This window comes from Zootermopsis nevadensis, unplaced genomic scaffold (assembly GCF_977971745.1).
Source record: "Zootermopsis nevadensis isolate Lab colony 2312 unplaced genomic scaffold, Znev_1.0 Znev_ptg000028l, whole genome shotgun sequence".
NCBI lineage: Eukaryota > Metazoa > Arthropoda > Insecta > Blattodea > Termopsidae > Zootermopsis > Zootermopsis nevadensis.
The window spans coordinates 17,807,433-17,825,666 of record NW_028259160.1 but is presented as its reverse complement, the minus strand read 5'-3'; the positions used below and the strand labels follow the sequence as shown (position 1 = coordinate 17,825,666).

Sequence of the window (18,234 nt, the reverse complement as noted above, 5' to 3'; positions counted from 1 at the left end):
CTTACACCCAAATATTAACTTCTTTCACACTGTGGTCACTGTGGCTTAGGCATCAGAATACTTGCATTGCCTCTACCATCACAATGACAGATAAAGGAAGAAATGCGTGTTAAAATCCACTATCACGTAGGAAAACTGATGCAAGGATTTCAAGGTACCTACACATTTAGAGTAGCAGGAAGGGAGAACCAGTGAGGTCAATTTATTTATTGATAACAAAAATTTCATTTTAATGCAAACAAACATAAAAAGTTACATTCAACTTAGTTTTATCTTCTTTTTCTTTGACTTGGTGGGCAAAGGCCCAGGAGTTTTGAACACTGTGCTGAAAGAGAAGCATAAACTGTTCAAAGCACTGGTACATTGTGTAGCTGATGACTCACAAATACAAGAGATATTTAATTAATATTTGAACTGTAAAGTAAAGCCATTTCACTGTTCCACTATATGCCATGGAGGTGGAGGAGAGAGCTGGGGTATAGCACTTGCCCATTCTTCATCTTGGTAAGTGCTCAGTTTCACATCCTCTTAGCCATGACATACCCCCCCATGAACGCTTCAAAATCTGTCTGTTTTGGTTCTCAACCATAATCACAATTTACTTGGTTTGAATCTTGGAGTGCAACTTGCCATCCAAAAAGACTTTTTTTGTGGTTTTGCTAGTATTACCAAGCTCGTCACACTTCCACCCATTTCTACTCTAAATTCATAAATATCACATGTCTCTCTTGACACCAACTAACCTGCATAATCATAAAATAACCCACAAAAGAAACAATAACTCTATGTAGCCTTTCTAAGTATTAACTCTTTTTCTTACTATGGGTACCAAGTGCAGCAAATCATATGCAAATATTTAATTTTGTTTCCTATTCATGCTGGGACACGCGCTTCCAGAATACACTACATAATGTGACAAAAAAAGAAACTTATTATAAATAACCATTAACTTGATACTTACTGGCATGTTGTACAGATTGGGCTGAACTTGCAAAAAACTGCAAATGAAGCAAACAGAGATGTAATGAAACCACATTTCCAATCATCTTATTGTCTACAATTTAGAAGAGTTCATAAACAAGGCACTCTATATAACTTACTTTCCCTGAAATGCTGAAGACAGTAAGAACTACCAAGCGATAATTATAAAATTATTAAATGATTTTCTTCTATGCAACACAGATTCTCACCATCACATTTCGTGCACAGACACGATTCATAATCCTCCTGTTCTAGCTCCATGAAACATTTCATGATCTATAAAGAATAACTTCTGTTTGTGCTGACAATGTTAATTTGTTGGGTTGAAGCATAAATACTGTACCACACAGAAAAAAACAACAACACAGAAATGTTATCAGACTCTGGTACACAGGTTGATCGTTCAACTAAGCACAGAAAAAACATCATCAAAGAAAAATCGCAATATATAGGTGACTAATAAATCCTTTGAAACTGAGGCAAAGTTCAATTACTTGGGAACGCCAGCAATAAATTAAAACTGCATTCACAAATTAAGATCAGATTAATTTCAGGGAATGCTTGTTACCATGCAGATCAGAAACTTACGTCTTCCAGTCTCCTATCTAAAACGCAAGGATTGAAATTTAGAAAACTATAATTTAATGTCATTTTGCATGGGTAAGAAACTTGGTCTCTCATATTAAGGGAAGAACACAAATTCACGGTGTTTAAGAACAGGGTGCTGAGGAGGGGAGGACAGACAAAACCGCATGACGACAAGAGTCATAATTTGCACTCCTCACTAAATTTCCAAAATCAAAGAGGATGAGATCAGTGGGGGACAGGAAAAATGAGAGAGCACACAAAAAGTTTTGATGGAAAGCCTGAACAGAAGAGATCACACATAAGAAAAGACTCACTGGACAAGCAGACTGAACAGACATATCCGATGTCAATGAGCTCTCGATGACAGAAGCACGCAGCTCTGTAGTCAACTTTAACTGGTGGTGGCAGCACCAGCTGCTTTCTGATTGTAGGCTCAGGAAGGAACACCCACTGGATGACATGCAACATAATTTCAACACAAAATTGATAACTCAACATTTTGGCAGATAGGCTTAAACACTAAGAACTATAAAAAACTGTTCCTGATATCAGAAGGAAAGAAAACAAGATTAGAAAGGCATACTCCTTGTTCTGCAACCCTACAGAGTCTCTCGTGGTACTAAAATCCATTCTCAAGAAATTCACTGGTAACCACCACATGCTACTTAACGCTTACTAAATTATTTGATGCTAACTTGGTTCTTGTCCTAATGCCTCGTTCTTTGTCTGGGTTCTCCAACAAACAAACAAACAAACAAAATATATATATAAAACCTGAACATCACATGGTTTCAAAGATAAAAGCTTGTGACACACATGATTACCTCGCTGTGTGTTTATCTTGAGATCTTTGGGAAAAGAATATACAGAACAATGTTATAACCTAGAGGACACACAGGGACAGTAAATCACAAGATGTTTGCAACATTACCAGCAAGTACTGCAGCAGTCCCTGCAGTTGAGGAATCCGAAGATAGAGGCCACCAGTGATATCGCAGCCTTGTTGCAAAAGACCCATGTCTCGGTCCAAGCTGCATACATCAAGAGTCACATTCTGTGGAACAAATACACTCACAATTTGTGTGGGATATTTTAGGGTTTGAAGGGACAGATATTCATAGCATCAAAGCCACTAGTACTGTTACCAGATGTGTCCGGCGACAGTGAAAAGAGTAAAATATCACCATGTTATTCCATCCAATATTCACAAAACGAACATTAAATAAAAGTTGTGTATCTATCACCACAAAAAATTTCAAGTTCAAACCAGAAACAGTGAGACAAACATCAAACAACATAATTTCATATAAATAATTTTAAGAAATGTGCATCTTGGCTGGCCCCTGTACCTGTTTCTGAGCAGTGAAGAACACATTCATATAACTCATGTACTGGGACGCACTGTCTGCACTTCCTGTAACAACAAGGATGCGAGAGTTCATTTTTCTTCCTGCAGATAGCTCCTGTTCCAACCTGAAACACATGAAACACAGAGATTACATTAGCACTTCAGGCTACAGCTGCCACAAGCAGAATATTCTCCCGCGCCTGCACTACGTCCCAAATCACATATTTCCATAAGGTTTAACAACAATCACGGTAGCAAGTATTTCCAATATTTAATACTGCCTTAATTTCATCCAAAATATAATTTTGATTTTTCACTGTGTTCCTGAGAATCCTCCATTACTTCAATAACCACACCCACACCCTTGAACAATAAAGCCCTACAAGTCAGTACAGTATGATGGCTGACTGACTTATAATTGTTTGGTCGATTTTGTTAACACACACAAAATTAAGACTGTTTTGTGCTTTGGACCTATTTCTTAAACTTATGTACTACAACTCAGTTGCTTACCTGTGAATGTAGCACAGAGCCATGGCAAGGGCTCCAGCCAATAAGGATTCACAAACTGATCCTATCGGTCCACTTCTTGCATCTCTTATCACCAGCTGTTGCAAGTTCTGGCGAATAGTTTTCTCAACGTGGGTAAACAATTCGTACTGCCCATCCTGCTGTCGAAGCATTGCCACTTGTGTGCCACATGCAGAAGGAGGTGGGAACAGAAATTCACTGAAAGTCAAATATAATTCATTTGTAATGAACAGAGAAAGAAAAGTGTCTCAAGTACGCTGTGCTGTTCTTATGAAACATGCAAACTAATCTAGTGAATATTATCACAGCCTGTTATTATTTCAGTGGACATACCTATTTATATAATAAACGTGTGTTCGTTCCTCAGTTGGTTTGGGTCTTATGGGAAAATATTCATTCTTGACTGTGAGTTTACTACATTAAATATTTCTATCTTAACTGATGGACAATTTACTACTTCACTTAACACAGTACACATTTCCTGCATTAACACTTATTCTGCATTCAAAATATATGTCTATTAGACACAGGATGCATATTGACAACTCACGTGGATCTGGTGTGGCATGCCAAAACAGCCAGTTTGTTTGTTGACTTGAGCATTAAATGAGAATTCGCAAATGCTATCACTGACTCAAGACACTGTGTCAAGATGTGTGTGCGTTCTCGTACCAGTCTCTGTCCTGGATTGGTGTCAAGGACAATAACGAGCAGGCTTGCTTCCACTTCTAAAATACAAAACACAGATTCCATTAGTGGCATTAAATTTGAGTGCCTGTAACTACAGTAATTTAACACTGATAATAATGATAATGAGTTGAAGGAATAAGGAGCAAACATGGAAGATTTTACTTTATATATTTGTGGATTATTTGACACTGCTGATAACTGCTCAGATTACCTAGCTTTGAATGACAGAATAATTGCTGTACACTGAACTTGAAAGAATACAGAAGAAATCAGTCATGGCCTACCTAACTGATGGTACTAGTTGGATGTTTGCCTCGAGGGACAAAAATCTTCTGCCAATATTTTAATCAAGGACTCCCCAAAAATGAAGCAGGAGTGCCTCACTCAACCACTACATTCAGCACGAATCTGAATATCCTATACACACTGCCTTTACAGTGTGTTAGACATGACAGAGTGTATCATTAATTCTGGGCTGTGTAATCTTCATTTAGGCTTGGCTGTTTCGATAACTAATACACAATTTGGAATTCAAGTGTTTTACATAATCAAAACTGTGAATAAAGAACAACTGGAAGGTACTGACATTCTCTTGCCGAATTCAACTTTCTTGCAAGATTTTGTATTTTCTATTATTAATACACAGATTAGCCCACAGCTTCCTAGAATTATGATAAACGACTTCCAATACCCCAGAATTCCCCGTGACAGCACTTTAACACAGTTGTATATACTCCTTGAATTGGCTTACATATGAACATGTTAGGTTATCTTACTAACTGGCAATGAGAACCGAAATAACACTCAACTTATATAAGTCACATACAACGAACCTTCATTCATGATGTTTTAACTTCACGTGCGTAGAAGTAATATTTTTATCTTTAATCACGCCATTAATAGCTCGTATTTTACTCAATCACTAAAATCAAAATTGAATGTGCGTATGCAGGTATCAGCCTGTGTGTATGTGTTTGAAAGCATAACGTGCTGGTGGGAGTAAATAACATTGACCAAGTGTGTACAATCTGCGGTCTCCTCCAACACATTACGTCACAAGTCGAAGGTTGCCGAATAGTTCGCTTCGGCCTTTGCGTTTCTCCTGGTGTGTGCCACAAATTGTAAATTATTGCACATTATACGAAGGCTGGGAGAGGAGGAGCAGAAAATGGCAGCGCCAGCAAAGAAACGTGTTGTCAATGAAGACAGTAATTTCAACGGAAACAACGACAAATCTGAAAACAGCGACGAAAGTTCAGAAAGCGGTGGCACGGAGGAACACATTACTCAAGAGGTTTAACAACAATTTGTTTGTTTTGTGTTCGGACTTCTGGGTTAGCCATGTGACATCTGTGGACTGGTGCAACATTCCAATTTGATCGATATTAACGTAGAGGTAGAATGTAGAGCAGTTACAGTGTCAATTGAATTTGGTGGTGAAACTGCGGGGTATTACTGCTGTTAACATCACCTTCCTTGCCATGTTGCGGCTCGTGTTTCGATCCTGTTGCCATGCCCTATTTGATCACGTTACCCCAGATCAGGCAGTAATAGCCACAAACAAGACCTTGTTATGCAGGGTATAACATTGAACGTGCTGCATCTAAAGGTCAGATGGATGATACATCTTGTAATACAAGAGCATGTGACAATCCAATGATTTGTCTTACTGTTCCAGAAAATTCAGGTAGACTTTGAAGGAAGAAATCCTACTGATGCTGACTTCCATGGTATCAAGCAGCTCTTACAGCAGTTGTTTCTGAAAGCTCATGTAAACCTGTCTGAACTTGCTGATGTCATAATAGGTCAAAACTATGTTGGAAGTGTGGTTAAGGTATGTGAATAATCTGAGAAGAGATCAGTGACCACAAAATTAGTTCTTGTTGCATGTTTCCTTTTGCAAATCTACCGAGCACATGCGTATGCTACAGTTTAGGTTTCAGGGAATTTCATATGTTGAACACCTTCGAAAACATCAGTTTCTACTAGACTGCATCATGCAGCATCCCAAAAGACAGTCGTTACCTTCATACTGCCATGAGAACCTGAAATCTCAACTTGCATATTACTCTGCTTAAAATGTTCATCTGTGTCATTTATGTTGTTTTACTTCAAAAGTAGGAACAGTTTGTTTTGAGTAATTTGTAAGGGAATTTTTTGAGCCTTCATATGACAAGCTAGTATATTCGCTACCGTCAAATTTTGTAGAAAGCTTGTGTTTATTACAACACAAATCAGATTGATGCTATATTCTGTTCCTTCCACACAAATACACCAGAATTGTTTTCTTGAACATCCTTTTCAATTCATCATTCCATAACTTCTGCACTGGCAGTGTGTTGTTAAATTAAACAAAAGAAACAGTAGCTTAAACATAGCAGCAGCCATATAAGATATTCACTGTAGACTAATAAATAAATTAGTAAGTTATGTTGTTGCTTGGTCAAAGGAAATTGCCTGAACCTTTTCATGTTCTTGTTTTCATTTATATTCAGCAAAGTGAGATGGATGCAGATGGCAGTGATGTTGATGATGATGAAAGCGATGTCAATGATGTGTTTGGAGTGACATCCGTTTTGAATATCACAGAGAAGCAGAACCTTGAATGTGTGCAGCAGTTGCGCACTCTGTTGCTGGAACTGTGTAGTGAGCATGCCACAGACCAGGCCAACACGATGATCTGCTCTCTGCTGTCTGACGACACTCAGTCCATTGGCCTCCTTATCAATGAGCGCATCGTAAACATCCCCGCACAGATATCAGTTCCTCTTCTGGAAAGTCTCAGGTATATTCTACCATAGTCTGATTTCCTTACAGCCCTCATACACCCCAATTAATATCCCAAATGTGGGTTTGCAAATATTTCATGAAAGAAAGTATGATGATAGATCTTCTGACAGTTCATATTATTTTAATGGAAATGATGCACAAAAGCAGAGAGATGCTTGTGTGTGACTGAGAAGTTACATTAATTATTCTCCGTAGTATTGAATTTAACTTGTTTGAAGGAAACATCTGATTGGACTTCTAAGTGACATTTTCACTCCTACTGTTACAGGATTGTGCCCGTTTCCAGTTCACCATTCATAATTATCTATGTCCTGAATGCGCTGTTTCACAGTTTTATTAAGAATGAGACTAACACTTTGCCAATATTAACATCTGGGTATTGTGCCTGATTTCCAGCAAAGAAATCAAAAGATCTTGTGAGAAGAAGATGCCGTATGACTTTACGTATTTCATATTAATATGTAAGTTGTACAAATCAGAAAATATGCAGACAAAGAAGAAGAAGAAAAAGAAGCAGCAACAGTTGTCTGGCAGAAGTGACGAGCCAGAAATATTGTGGTCAAATCCTGAGGAAGAACTTATAGACCAGGTTTGTGAAAGTTATAAGGAGTTTTCACTGAAGAAAAGTGTCTTCTTTTTTCATATTTTTAAGTGCCAAAGGAATGTCATGTTAACAGGGCATTACACAGTACCTCTTCCGTTAGAAATTATATCAGCCAGTGGAACATGAGAATACAGTATGCTACTCTCTGTTATTTGTCTACTTCAGGACACCCACACTTGTATTTGATGTGTGGCGTATCCCTGAAAACATTTCCTCTTAGCTCATCTGCTCTTATGAGGGTGGAATGTGAGACCAGACTTATCATCCTTGTATATCTGAAGTCGGTCGCTTGCTATAAGCTGCTGATGGCTTCTATCAGGATACACAATTAAGCATGTTTTTGTGGTTGCAGGAAGCTGACTGCCGTTTTGAGTTCTGTGTGAAAGATGACTCTGACTCTGGTCTAGCAGGACGTTGGATGGAGGGTGATACGGAGATGAGTCCGTACAGGCGTGTGCTGCTTCTGAAAGCCAGCAAGCTTGATCCACTCATTGAGCAGATTAAAACTTTTGTGACTGAACAACAATAATTTCAATGGGGACAGATGAGTGTGCAGACTTATCTTACGTAGCGCTTGAATGTTGCATGTGCGTGTCACAGTATTAAGCTGAAGTCTTGCAATGGTTGAATGTTTTGTGTTTGAGATGTATAAAATTACATTTATATTGTAAGCTGTGTTTTTCAAATGTATAAAATTACATTTATATGCTAACTTCTGTGCTTCAAGTCTACATGATAGGTACCTTGTCTCGTAGCTCAATAACAACCTCCTGGAAAGAGAAATTCACACTTTCATCCATATTTAGGCGGACATTCTGCAGATACTTTATGACATTTCTGCAACAAAAGTATATTTTAAGATAGCTGTCTTCTTTGACATTGTGCTCTGCAGTCTAGAATTGCCCGATGTTTCGTAGGTACGAATCATCAACCTGATGCTGAAGGCAGTAAGCACCTCAATTTCTACTAGGCTACATGGCCGATGATCCCGGAACACATACTTGATGTCTTGTAAACCCTTTAATATCACAAAGAGCATTCTGCAGTCCACCTTTTTTCTAGTATGTGCTCAATTCTTTAAACCCAGTGGGCACTCTGTATAAATTGATGGCCATCCTAAAGCAAACACTGAGACTTCTTTGTTAATGAACGTGCTCTTACTGATACTAACCACGCATTGGAAAGTAAACTTTGTGACAACATCATAATAAAATGCATGCTCCCATATACAGAGTGAGTCAGAAGTATGTATACAAACTTCGCGTGCATGTTCCAGGATCAAAAATAAGAAATTTTTTTTGTATGAACATGAGGTTGCAAATGCTTCATTTTCGAAATAATAGCCCAAAATAATTTGCAATGTATGCCTTTACTGCCAAGTATAAGGAGAGGGATGTTTCTATATAACAGATGCTCAAAGGTTGTTCCTCCATTCGCCACATTCCCAAGTACGACATACACAAGACTGACGAATTCGTTCGTACACACCAGGGTTTCCTCGAATCATCTGGCATGCATTCTGCACACATTCCCATAGGTCGTATTCATTGTTTATGGGTGTTTCGTAAACGACGGACATCAAGTCGCCCCACAGATAAAAGTACAATGGAGTCAGGTCCGGTGACCTCGGTGCCCATGCTACTGGGCCACCACGCCCAATCCATCGCTGAGGGTACTGTTCATTGAGATGATATCTGACACGATGGGAGAAGTGTGTTGGGGTTCTATCGTGCATAAACCACATTTGTCTTCTTGTATTCAGTGGTACATCTTCAAGGAGACGTGGCAAGTGTCTTCTTAAGAATCACCTATATGAAGGTCCTCTTAGACGCGATGGAAGCATGTGTGGACCAATAAGCATGTCTCCAACAATTCCTGCCCAAACATTAATTGAAAATCTTTGCTGGAAGCTGGATTCACTTTGATATAAAGTCAATTCATTGAAACTTATTTTTGGCTATTATTTTGAAAATGAAACATTTGCGACCCCATGTTCATAGGAACATTTTTTTCTTATTTTTGATGCTGGTACACGCACACAAAGTTTGTAAACATACTTCTGACTCGCCCTGTATAATTACTCAAAGAGAAACAACACCTCGTCATGCCAATAAACATGGGTGGCTACTTCACATACAAGAATCAAGGTCCTAGTGCCAAATTTACAAACGTGACCACATCCAAAAGCACACAAAATAAAACCTTCCCATATCTTCAAACTTGTACATGAATATCTGAAACAAATGCTTTGGCATTTTACTGGTGGCATAAAGATTTGTGTCTCTTATGCAATTTTGAAACATGTATCATTTTTATCTTCCTTCAAAAATTCCAAGATTAGAACAAGTAAAAAAAATAAGTACTCTCAATAATTCATTTAAAGTAAATGGCATTTCTGACTTCACCATAAGCAACAAAGTTACTACAGGGACCACAACCTGGGGCTGTAGATGAGAAAGTGCAGTGGGAGGGTAAAAGCAGAGGAGACAGATAAACTGACACCTGTTCAATCGTCTGAAGCTGCCAAAAGCTGTTGACGGCATCAGGTACCGAAACGCGCAAGAGCTTTGCTTGCGCAGACAGATCATTAAAGCACTTGGTAGTTATTCATGAACACAGACATCGTCACACCCTGAAGACAAAGCAGAGAAGTGTCTGCATTCAGCTAGTACGAATGCTCACCTGAAAGTGGGAAACATAGAAACAAGATGCAGTTCCCGCTCCAGCCTCCACAGACTGAGCTCTCCAGAATCATCTGCTGTGACTACAAGATTACCGCCAGTCACAGAAGCAGCAATGTCTGTAACTGCCTTCTTGTGAACCTGCTTGTGGTCGATTTTAACCACTGGATCCAAGTCTTCTGGAATGTGGAATATACGAATGGCCCCACTACTGTTTCCTGTAAACATAACAGCTTATCGGTTAATGGCATCTTTCATTCTGTAAAAATTACACAAAAATATTGAGAAGTATACAAGATTGTCCTTTTTGACAATTTTTATTTAGCTGAGGCTAAATGATAATCAAATTGCAAATATCAGAACCAGACAAACTAGTGATTCTTCAAACACACACAATCTGTCCATCCATGTTTGTTCTTAAGATTAAGAAGGTTTTTTCAGCAGCACTAAACAAAATATGACAGGAAGATCAGGGTTGACGAATGGGTAGAAATGATGTGGCAATGGTTAAACTTTACTGTCAGTGTAAAATATTATCATGAATATAATTTCTTTAGAACATAAATTTATTGTTATTTATAAATACACTTTCCCCTTAATAACATACAATTGTGTACAACCTCCAAGACTCATTTTATAAACCTGCCTCACAGGAATTTTTACCATTTTACATACATTCCACTGCACATGTAACTCAGCACGTGGCCATACGAACTTAGCAGGAATTATTTCTTGTTAACAGTCAACAGCATGGGATCAAATCAAACTCCAAGTGTATAAACAGAACATTATATTTATATCATCATCATTATCAAGAACACAGCGCACCAACTTCTTTCATATTATTCTTTTGTTTCAAAATGATTTATGGTAGATGCTTGTGCATTTTACAGGAACAATAGCCATGCCAGCAAATGTCTGATGCAGTGCAGGATCAGTTACGGTCCTGTGACTGACCTAGAACGTTCAACTGATGAAAGCTTTATAAGTATCAGAAACAAACCTCACTCCCTTCCACAGCCATCTATCAGATCAGGGAAATCATTTGCATGTCCTATATCTTTTATTTTATAAACTGTGTGAGAAGTGACAAAAAAATTACTGAATTAGTGTTTCTGTGCAGGAAATGGCTGCACTGGTGAGCTGGCAGACATTGGATTATATAACTACAAGATTCAACAGTCTTTTATCAAACAGTCATTGGGATTCAAGTATGTTTTTTTGTTGTAGTCTTTTATTGTTACACCGCTTTACCAAAAAGTCAGAGAATATAAATTTGCTCGGACTTTTCCAAAGAAAACGTTGCAACTAGTGAGATGTTGGAATGCATGTTTAAATAAAGAAGGGGAGAAATTTTGGCAGTAACTACACTCATTGAAGGTTACTGACAATATATAGAATTCTAAGATGGCTGTCTTGAAGCAGAACATGTACTAATATAAGTAATATAACTGAAGCAATGATTCAAAATAGAAGTCAATTTTATACTGACAGCCATTTGTATAACAAATGACCCACTTATGTGTTCATCAAATATTTCTTAGTGTTGTTACAGTGAAATGTACTCAAAACCTCACAGCACACCAAATCATGTATTACAAAGCTGTGTACATGTTGACATTACTCTTCATACCTCATTATGTGTTTAATTTGAAAACTTTCTTTGATATCTATTACAGTTCTTAAAAAAATATATCTCATAAATTTGTAGTTAATAACTACTAAATCATACAGTGATAAATAAATAAAAAACTAAGATTAAAAATTAATATTCTGAAAAAAGCATAAATATAACACGAAACATTTTCAGGCAACAACAAATTTAACAATGAAACAGCAGCACAAGCTGATGAGACAACAGAGCAGGACTGAATAAGACCTCACTTTGTTAACAACTGTTAAAATATTTTAAGAGTAACACTTCATTTTCTGGGTATCAAATACTCCACATATTCACCAAACTGCTCTATAATATACTTAAATATTCTGACAGACATAAAAACAATTCCTAAGTGAATTTACATCACATCTGGTGATGGTGCCAGGGTGTGGCCTCTGCTGTGCATAATTACGAACATAAAATGCTGCTCTTCCTCGGCTGTGACAGTGAGAGAACATTACCACGATGAATCAGAAGCAGTGATAACAGCAAATATGATATTCGTGCACGATCAAGTGTTGCGCAAGATTCCGACGGTTAAATTTACACTGGAGCATCGAGTGTTTCTGTATTGATATCTATGAAGTATAACTATACTGGGTAAAGTAAGTAGAACCTTCCCGAGGGCTCAAATTCCCAACAGAAACACGATTCATAATCTTGCCAATAAAGTAGGAACAACTGATACATTAAAACAGGAAACAAATTATCAGTGTCTAGAACTACCAGAAGGAAAGATGTACGATATTGGAGCTCTGCTTCAAAATTCACCTTGTACACCTCATAAGCAGCTAAAATAAGAAAATGGAGTAACAAAAGAGATAGCGATGAATGTTACAAAATGACTGGAACTACGGCCTTACAAAATCACAACTGCGCACTCGGTACGAACATGATTCAGTAGCCAGACATAATTTCTGTGCTATCTTCAGACAGCAGGAATACTTTAAAACTATAACACAACCATCCAAACATGGAAGAACAACTCTGAGAAATCGTTCTAAATGTTCATTTATCAGTAGAACTAAAATGTGTGAGCCTGAATCTGTTTACAGAGCATGTCGGACGTATCCGAGTCAATGCAAAATATTTTCAGCATCTCTGGCAACACTGGTAAGTAAACTTCACTGTGCAATATTGCTGACTAGGAAATGGGAAACCAATGTAGTAATCACACAGAGCAGAAAACCTGTGACCTGGCACAGGCACCAAAAAACCTTCCTGCACACATATCACTTACAATCTCCAAAAGTAAGAATCATAAATTCTTCTTCACAGTCATTTCATGGCATAGTCAATAATAACGTTCTCATATCTGACTTCAACAATACATCAATAGCATAAAAAAAAATCATCAACTTCACTACTAGACATTAAAAAAAAAAAACATCCTGTCACAAACTTGCTTTTACCTGAATTCTGTGCATCATACCAGTGAACAAAATTTACACAAACATTTCATTGGGTAAGTGGATATGTTCCACATCCTCATTGGTATTATTTACTTTATATTATTGAAACTAAGATCATTTACAAACCAGATCATTCATACATAGAGACTGGCTGTTTTGAGGTTGAACTGCTTAGTTGCTTAGTTGTGGCAATTCATATACTGCTAAAATTACAGTTCTGGTCTGCAACTACTGTCCACTTGCTTGGATCTCTGGCAATATAATGGTTCTAAGACTCTGCCTGATGTACATGAATATGCTTTCTACTTTATTCAGCATATACGTTGTTTCCAACATTTCGCATTGGCAGTATCCGTGCCCATCTTCAGCCCTGACTTTCTGTTATACAGTTCACTGAAGTGTTCACAATGCATTCTCTCTTCTCAGACAAAATTATTAAACAACCAAGCACCACTGAAATTTCAGTCTAATTATATATGCTCACATTCAATTAGTCAAGAAAGGAAAATTAAATTATATTTAATTTCAGGTTCTCATGGTGGCAAGAATAAAGATTACTGTCTTCTGGAATGTTGTACCATGTAGTCTCGCAGAAACTGACAAATGTTTCAGAGATGCTTCTTGCTGATCTAGGTAGTAAGTACTCCTGAAATGTTGGTCAGTTTCTAGCAGACAATATAGCACATCGCCACAGAAGACAGTCATCATCAAGGACAGCTGTGATTTAAGCACAGGCATTATAGACAGAACACAAAGCTTTATTTGAGGATATTAAAAATTAATGATCTGCATGAATGTCTTCATCATGCATCATTGTGAACTCTTAACTCTTCTGCTGTTATGTCGAGAACAATTCCACCACATGGAATAGCACACCTTTTATTACCGGCTTAACTCCGCGAAGAACAGTTCATCTTCAGAAACTGACTGTTGCTCATTTGGCCAAGAAATTCCCTGGCTTTTATGGAACCATGTTCACAAGACTTTTCCACTGGACCCTATATTTAACTAGCTGTATTCAGCCTGCTTCTTCAAATCCTGATTTACCAAGTGATTTTTGACTCAAATTTTATAATAATTTCTCATCTGTCTCATGAATGGAACTGTTCCAACAAATATAGTACTCTATGACTAGAACTACAGTAAATTAATACTGAATTTCAAACATTATATACACTACATGTCAGAATAAAATATTGCTTTGATAACTAAATTTGGATGATCTTGTGATTATTCACTAACACTTGTTCGACTTTCGTTTTCACCGACAGCAAACAGTTAAAATCATACTACCACCCAACTACACCTGCTTCATATTAACTTGTCATCAGATTGTGTAATGAATCACATGAAATACACTGGTTCTGACAGTTACCTGCAAATGCAAGATCCTTTGAACTGCTCCATCTGTAGTTTCAATGACCTGACTGTATACTTAAATCACAAAGTTTATAGCTCTTGGCAGTACTACTCATTCAAATCCAATCCCAAATAATATTACTACTTCTTACTTCTAAAAGTTTCATCAAAATTTATACACACAAAACACAAGGTGACAATAACAAAGAGTTCATATGCATATCTTTAACTTTTCTCTATAAAGTACCAGATTTACCAACATGCAAAAGTGTCTGCTTCTAAAAACTGAAATGAAGAGGAAAACAATTTTTCAGTTCTGAAGCTGTGTCAGAATTTCTTATAGGTTAATGCAGTTGTAAATAGTGTGGGCACTTTCCATGGTGGCATGGCACACAACGATCACTTTCACATAATGCTGACCTTAGTCACACTGACGGCATACCAAGAAAAAGGACAGAAGCACAAACTACGCAAGAAACTGGCATAATGGAAACCAGAAAATATACAAATAATGGTAACTGCAGATATTACACAGTTAAAAGCAATTCGATATATTAAAAAGCACATATATAACAACTGCCAAGAGTTTGTTGTCTAAAATGCAAAAGCAAGTACAATTTGTCAAGTTGAATTTCAATGAAGACAAATGAACACCGGACAAAAATTTAAAGCACTGTGACATTTCACACAGAGTATAATTTGTGTATATCAGGTAAAGCACAATGTTGATACACAGTTTACACCCTGAAGCTGCTATAAAATTTATATTACACACTTTACTGCGAAGTACATGTTACACTTTACAAATGCCCAAAAAAGAGAATACTGACTAAATTAAGTAGTGATACATACCGTTAAGTACATGTGACAACCATGCCTCCACGTTGTCTACTTAACATCAGAATGTATGGAAGCAGTTACACTGTCACAGATCCACTGATGGCTGTGAACTAATTAGATGCGTCTGGTAGCACTGATGGTTGCTCCTGATTTCCGATGGCGACGCAGAATGTCGGGCCATAGTTCTCGTCGTCACCCCTCCTCTTCTGACCCTGCTGTGTGGCAGCTGCTGCTCCATCAGCTTCACCCTGTATCCGCAAAATGCGCTGCAACTCATGCGTTTCAGTAATGTGCGCTTCAATATCACTCTGTACCATTGGGGGCAGAACTCCTGGCACATAGCGTGAAAATAGTTTAGGATACCGCTGGCCATAGTCACCTCTTCCAATACAGTGAAGATTTCTAAACAGTGAGGACATGACAGCAGGTGAAAGGGTAAAAGGTCGTTCCAGTAGGTCATCCACACTAGCTGAAATAATATAACAACGCTGATCAGTATGAGACAGTTCATATGCTATGTCATCTGATGTATAATTTTGGTTGGGAAGGGACAGAAGGTAAGAAAAAATCACATTACAGTAAACTCTATCCACAATGCAGTAAAATCTACTTACAAATGGAATAATATAATACCTGAACATTTTCCTGTGCAGTACAAGTACAGAAATTGCTCACAAACTGCAGAAAGGCAGTGTGTTACATTACAGTTCTGTAAAACACTCCATATTTGAAAGAATAATGAAAGTGAAGAAGGTAATATTTTCTGTGCTTAATTAATACACAAACATTTCTTTGTAGAAGTAATACCTTTCAGAATTCAGATGATAAACTCAAAGATCAAAAGCAGAAAACACTTGTGAGAATGGCATAAGATTCAACAGTTCTAGATTTATGTTGTCCTGAATTTTAAATTTCTTAAAATGCTAAACTGTAACAATACAACAGTACTTCAAGAACTTCCTTGTGCCAAAGCTGCAATAATGGTTGACAGAATTTATTACACATCAGTTTTCTTACCCATAATCGCGTCCATCCGACAATCTGCTACTTTCTGTCGAAACAGGTCCAGTAACTGTGCTTGTAATGAGGTCTGTAACTTTACTTCGACATAAAACTTATTCTGTAAAACAAAACATTACAATTCTCAGTAAAACTGGGCAGATCACCCTGGAAATTTCTGCAAAAGAACAACAATCTACATCCGTCTTCAGACATCTATTTTCACTGCATACAAGAAGCAAAGTTTCTAACTTACATGAACTATCTTTTTAGAATATTGCAACACGCAGTCTGCAATAACTGAACAACAAATGGCACCCATAACAGAAATACTAATGCGCTGGGAGAAAGTACATAGTCCTGTCTTCTGGGTTGTAGCACTGTGAAAATCTCAAATCCTACTCAAAGACACCTTTTGTCCCAGTATAAAATTTTCTGCGCAAGCAATGGGTGTTTTATGTAATCACTAACTAAAAATAACAGATTTCCAACTATTATTTCAATTACACTAGCACCTAATTTGTTAAGGCTGTCTACATCTAATAGGAAACTTATCAAAACCTGCATATGAGCAAGGTTGGTCTAAGTCATATCATATACACACTTAAATAACACATAATACTGACCATATATGCAAAAATTGGCGTGATCTGTTGGACAGCTGATAAATATGACTCCAGAACTTTGTGGAAAGACATAATAAACTTGACCATGTCACCATCCTGAAATTAAATAAAGTGGATGGTACCTCATTTACAAATATGATGTAATATGCAGAACAGAAATGGATTGTTAAATATGCATTGTTTACATCAGCATCTAGTGTCAATGCAGGTAGGAAATATACACTGGTATTCAACCAACTTCCTTAATTTAATAAGAGAGGAAACTGCAACAATGAATATTAATATTTTGAAGTGAAATCAAACTAAGTTGAGTGAAGGCCAACATTCACACAGTTTCTTGAATGCAACTACATTATATACTGAATACTCACCTGTTGCTCATCTGACTCCTGCTTACATAAGTACAGTGAGTGATCTACTTGCTCCAGATGTCGACTACACTGCCCTAGCAAGTCACGATACATTTCTTCTGAAAACCCATCACATACACTCTTGTACACAATACTATACATCTGCTCAAATGACACTCTTGTCACCAGAGTGCTCTGAAGAATTTGCTCCACAGCTTTTGAAACAACGCTCCAATAACCACTGTATTTGTGACTGGGAGCTGAAATACAGAACAGAGTCTGAATCCTCATGACATTTAAACATAACCTATAAATGTCTTTAAGTGTAACTAAAAGGAATGAGATTAAATAATACCCCTAGTCCATATGTAATATTTTACTTACAAACGTCCATGATTCTATGGTTATTTCACATATCAAACACTCTAATTTTGAACGCTTAATTGTGAATTAAATTAGCAGATATTCAGCACTCTCTGGTCGGGAATTGTATCGATTATTATAATTCCCAATACATCGATATACTAAAATCACTACGAAAATGTTAGATGCTGCCCATTTAGTTGGTATAATTTACATTAAAACTATAAACGGTATTGCCGCTGGGAAAGAAAATAAGACTTTATACAGACTTGAAAACATTACGTAACGTTGGTAATTTGAATTAACAATTCCCATAGTCTAGTTGGCAGTCGTGTTCGGCCTTCGTTCACTATGTGATCACGGTCATGGTACATAGATGACTGAACCAGATATCGTAGCGAGATCGACTGCC

At 37.3% G+C, this 18,234-nt stretch overlaps 3 protein-coding genes across 5 annotated transcripts; 1 reads left to right on the top strand and 2 right to left on the bottom strand.

Moving 5' to 3' along the window:
• Nucleotides 1–192: 192 nt before the first annotated feature.
• Tfb4 (transcription factor B4) lies at nt 193–5,148 on the bottom strand. Its single transcript, XM_022057636.2, has 8 exons — nt 4,972–5,148; nt 3,999–4,176; nt 3,431–3,646; nt 2,919–3,042; nt 2,501–2,623; nt 1,884–2,019; nt 962–998; nt 193–325 (listed from the first exon to the last, which is right to left on the bottom strand). Exons 1-8 carry the CDS (start codon nt 4,979–4,981, stop codon nt 259–261), a joined length of 891 nt encoding a protein of 296 aa, XP_021913328.1. The 5' UTR covers nt 4,982–5,148; the 3' UTR covers nt 193–258.
• A 34-nt stretch (nt 5,149–5,182) lies between these two features.
• Nucleotides 5,183–8,244, top strand: LOC110826725 (protein BCCIP homolog). Its single transcript, XM_022057634.1, has 5 exons — nt 5,183–5,432; nt 5,817–5,972; nt 6,634–6,923; nt 7,325–7,517; nt 7,885–8,244. Exons 1-5 carry the CDS (start codon nt 5,307–5,309, stop codon nt 8,059–8,061), a joined length of 942 nt encoding a protein of 313 aa, XP_021913326.1. The 5' UTR covers nt 5,183–5,306; the 3' UTR covers nt 8,062–8,244.
• LOC110826728 (CDK2-associated and cullin domain-containing protein 1) lies at nt 8,207–18,210 on the bottom strand. 3 transcript variants are annotated; one of them, XR_002542127.2, is made up of 7 exons: nt 17,844–18,210; nt 17,481–17,719; nt 17,110–17,205; nt 16,502–16,604; nt 15,497–15,953; nt 10,215–10,431; nt 8,207–8,302 (listed from the first exon to the last, which is right to left on the bottom strand). XR_002542127.2 is itself a non-coding variant. In XM_022057642.2 (5 exons), the coding sequence occupies exons 1-5, from the start codon at nt 17,851–17,853 to the stop codon at nt 15,595–15,597; spliced, it is 807 nt and encodes a 268-aa protein (XP_021913334.1). In that variant the 5' UTR covers nt 17,854–18,210; the 3' UTR covers nt 10,759–15,594. The 3 variants fall into 3 exon arrangements, 1 of the variants encoding a protein (XP_021913334.1); XR_015537403.1 differs by lacking the exon at nt 8,207–8,302 and having other exon boundaries at nt 10,116–10,431; XM_022057642.2 differs by lacking the exons at nt 8,207–8,302; nt 10,215–10,431 and having other exon boundaries at nt 10,759–15,953.
• Nucleotides 18,211–18,234: the final 24 nt, after the last annotated feature.

Coding starts and splice junctions, on each gene's coding strand:
- Tfb4 (XM_022057636.2), bottom strand. Junction 3,043..3,430: donor GCTCTGTGCTACATTCACAG/GTAAGCAACTGA, acceptor CATGTGTTTCAG/GTTGGAACAGGAGCTATCTG. Junction 999..1,883: donor CTGTTCAGTCTGCTTGTCCA/GTGAGTCTTTTC, acceptor CTTCATTTGCAG/TTTTTTGCAAGTTCAGCCCA.
- LOC110826725 (XM_022057634.1), top strand. CDS start 5,307: ATGGCAGCGCCAGCAAAGAAACGTGTTGTCAATGAAGACAGTAATTTC. Junction 6,924..7,324: donor CCTCTTCTGGAAAGTCTCAG/GTATATTCTACC, acceptor CCTGATTTCCAG/CAAAGAAATCAAAAGATCTT. Junction 7,518..7,884: donor AGGAAGAACTTATAGACCAG/GTTTGTGAAAGT, acceptor TTGTGGTTGCAG/GAAGCTGACTGCCGTTTTGA.
- LOC110826728 (XM_022057642.2), bottom strand. Junction 17,206..17,480: donor AGGAGTCAGATGAGCAACAG/GTGAGTATTCAG, acceptor ATTTAATTTCAG/GATGGTGACATGGTCAAGTT. Junction 16,605..17,109: donor CGCCAATTTTTGCATATATG/GTCAGTATTATG, acceptor TTTGTTTTACAG/AATAAGTTTTATGTCGAAGT.